At 39.7% G+C, this 1917-nt stretch overlaps 1 protein-coding gene across 1 annotated transcript in view; it reads left to right on the top strand.

The window, feature by feature from the left end:
- The first annotated feature begins 227 nt into the window (after positions 1–227).
- napsa (napsin A aspartic peptidase) overlaps positions 228–1917 on the top strand; it is a 9740-nt gene continuing 8050 nt past the window's right edge. Inside the window, exons 1-3 of the mRNA XM_014012852.1 lie at positions 228–246; positions 354–429; positions 532–685. Of these exons, the coding sequence (XP_013868306.1) occupies positions 362–429; positions 532–685 (222 nt within the window). The 5' untranslated portion in view covers positions 228–246; positions 354–361. The remainder of the gene's footprint in view (positions 247–353; positions 430–531; positions 686–1917) is intronic.

The following is a 1917-nucleotide window of genomic DNA, read 5'->3' on the forward strand; positions in this document are numbered from 1 at the left end:
TTGAAGTATTATTAACTCTATAATTTAAATAAATCCTCATTATGGCTCAGCTGCCAGCACGGGTCGCATTTGAAACCTAACAACTGCCTTTTTATCATTTTAATCGCGGGCACATCACAACTCGTGACCCGTTCATTAAACGTGATGGGCACTGTTTTCAACCAATCAGAACGCCACATTGATCATTTGTCCACCAATCYCGGAGCCGCGTTATGTAGGAGTCGAGTAGACGCGGACATTACCGAGGTGTCTTTCCGTTTTATACGCTGGGAGGTGTTTGCTCGCTCAGTTGCATCGAAAACAATCCTGAAGTGAATTTTATTTTTGTTTCTATTTTCTCTCTCTCTCTCCAGAGGACAGAATGAAAGAAGTCGGGGTTCTGTGCGTTCTTGGGGCGCTGCTCGTAGCTCAGTGCGCCTCCGTCATCAGGTCTGTTTATCACCTGAGAAGTGAAGATGAGGACTGAAACAGGAAGCATACGCTTACACCTTAAACTAATACAGTTTTTAATTTTATTTTATGTCATTTTAGAGTCCCTCTTCATAAAACCAGGAGCCTGCGCCGCCTGATGAACGACAACGGGAGGTCTCTGGAGGAGCTTCGAGCTTTAGCTCAGACCTCAGAGGCTGCAGKCAGCGCTCCTTCCTCCGGACTGCCGGTGGAGAGGCTCACCAACTTCATGGATGTATGTGCAAACTGTAAAAACACTCTTCATCTCAGCTTGACTACATGCAGACTGTGTAGTCAAGAGGTCAAATACTTTYGTCCAGTTTTGCAGATATAGACTGAAGTTCTCTAAAATCACTTCAAAGTTTGGAAACGTTTACAGAATATGTGAATGTTGAGAATGTTTGGCTCCATCTGTTGGCCAGTCTGCAACACTGCAGGAAACAAAATGTCATGAAACAGTAATGTACTCTTACAACAAAAGTAGTTTTCCCTTAAATACATAAATACTAATGATAATATCATTTGCTTTTCCTGTGAAAATGCAGTGTGAATGCAGAAAGTTTTTTTTGCTGAATAGTTTTAAAAAGTAGTTGAAATCGCTGAAATTAACCTGAAAAAACTTGCTTAATTAGGCAGTAAGAAGCTGAAATTATAACATACAAGAAAAATTAACTGAAGAGCTCAAATTTGCTAAAAGGTAACCATAGAAAACAGCTGAAATTAGCAAAAAGCAACTGAAAAAAACTTTAAAAAGCTGAAAGAAGCCCAAAGATGTGAAATTGGCAGAAGAATAGCAGAAAAGGCCAGAATGTTAGCTTAAAAAAGGCTAAAAATTAGCCAAATAGAAGCTGAAATTAGCAAAAAGAAGTTAAATAAAGCAGAACCAGAACAAAATGTAAGCAGTAAAGCCAAATGAACACTGAAATAGTATAAAATTGTGGAAAGAGATACATGCTTTATAAGCATTCACACAGTTACAYTGTGTCAAAATATTCTAACAGGTGTGGAGCAGATCATTTTTTAAAGTCCTCATAACATTAATATGAACCTGGAGCTCATTGTTGATAGTTATTTTTAAGTTGAATTAAATCAGGCCTAAAAGTTTTTAATTGCTTATATTGAAGTAAGAGTTGGCATTTAGCTATACTTTGTTGAAAACAACTCAGAGCTGAAATAATAGACATGTAAACTTGTATACACAAACACTTTAATCTCTTTTCCTCCATTTTTGTCACAAAGTTGCGACAATGATGSTGCGTTCACACCGAACGCGATTTCAGCGTCAAAATCGCAGCCAACGCTGAAGTTTGAAGCTCGTGCACTTTGAGGTCAGACGCAGGACAGTTGTTGAAGCGCCGCACGGCGACAGCCTCCCCGCCCCTCCCTCCTCTGTCGGGCTCCGTTTAATGTCGGACGAGGAAGTGGCTTTGCTTTATTTACAAAGAGCAAGAGCGTGTGACGTTCATT

Source organism: Austrofundulus limnaeus, unplaced genomic scaffold, assembly GCF_001266775.1.
Source record: "Austrofundulus limnaeus strain Quisiro unplaced genomic scaffold, Austrofundulus_limnaeus-1.0 Scaffold96, whole genome shotgun sequence".
Lineage (NCBI taxonomy): Eukaryota > Metazoa > Chordata > Actinopteri > Cyprinodontiformes > Rivulidae > Austrofundulus > Austrofundulus limnaeus.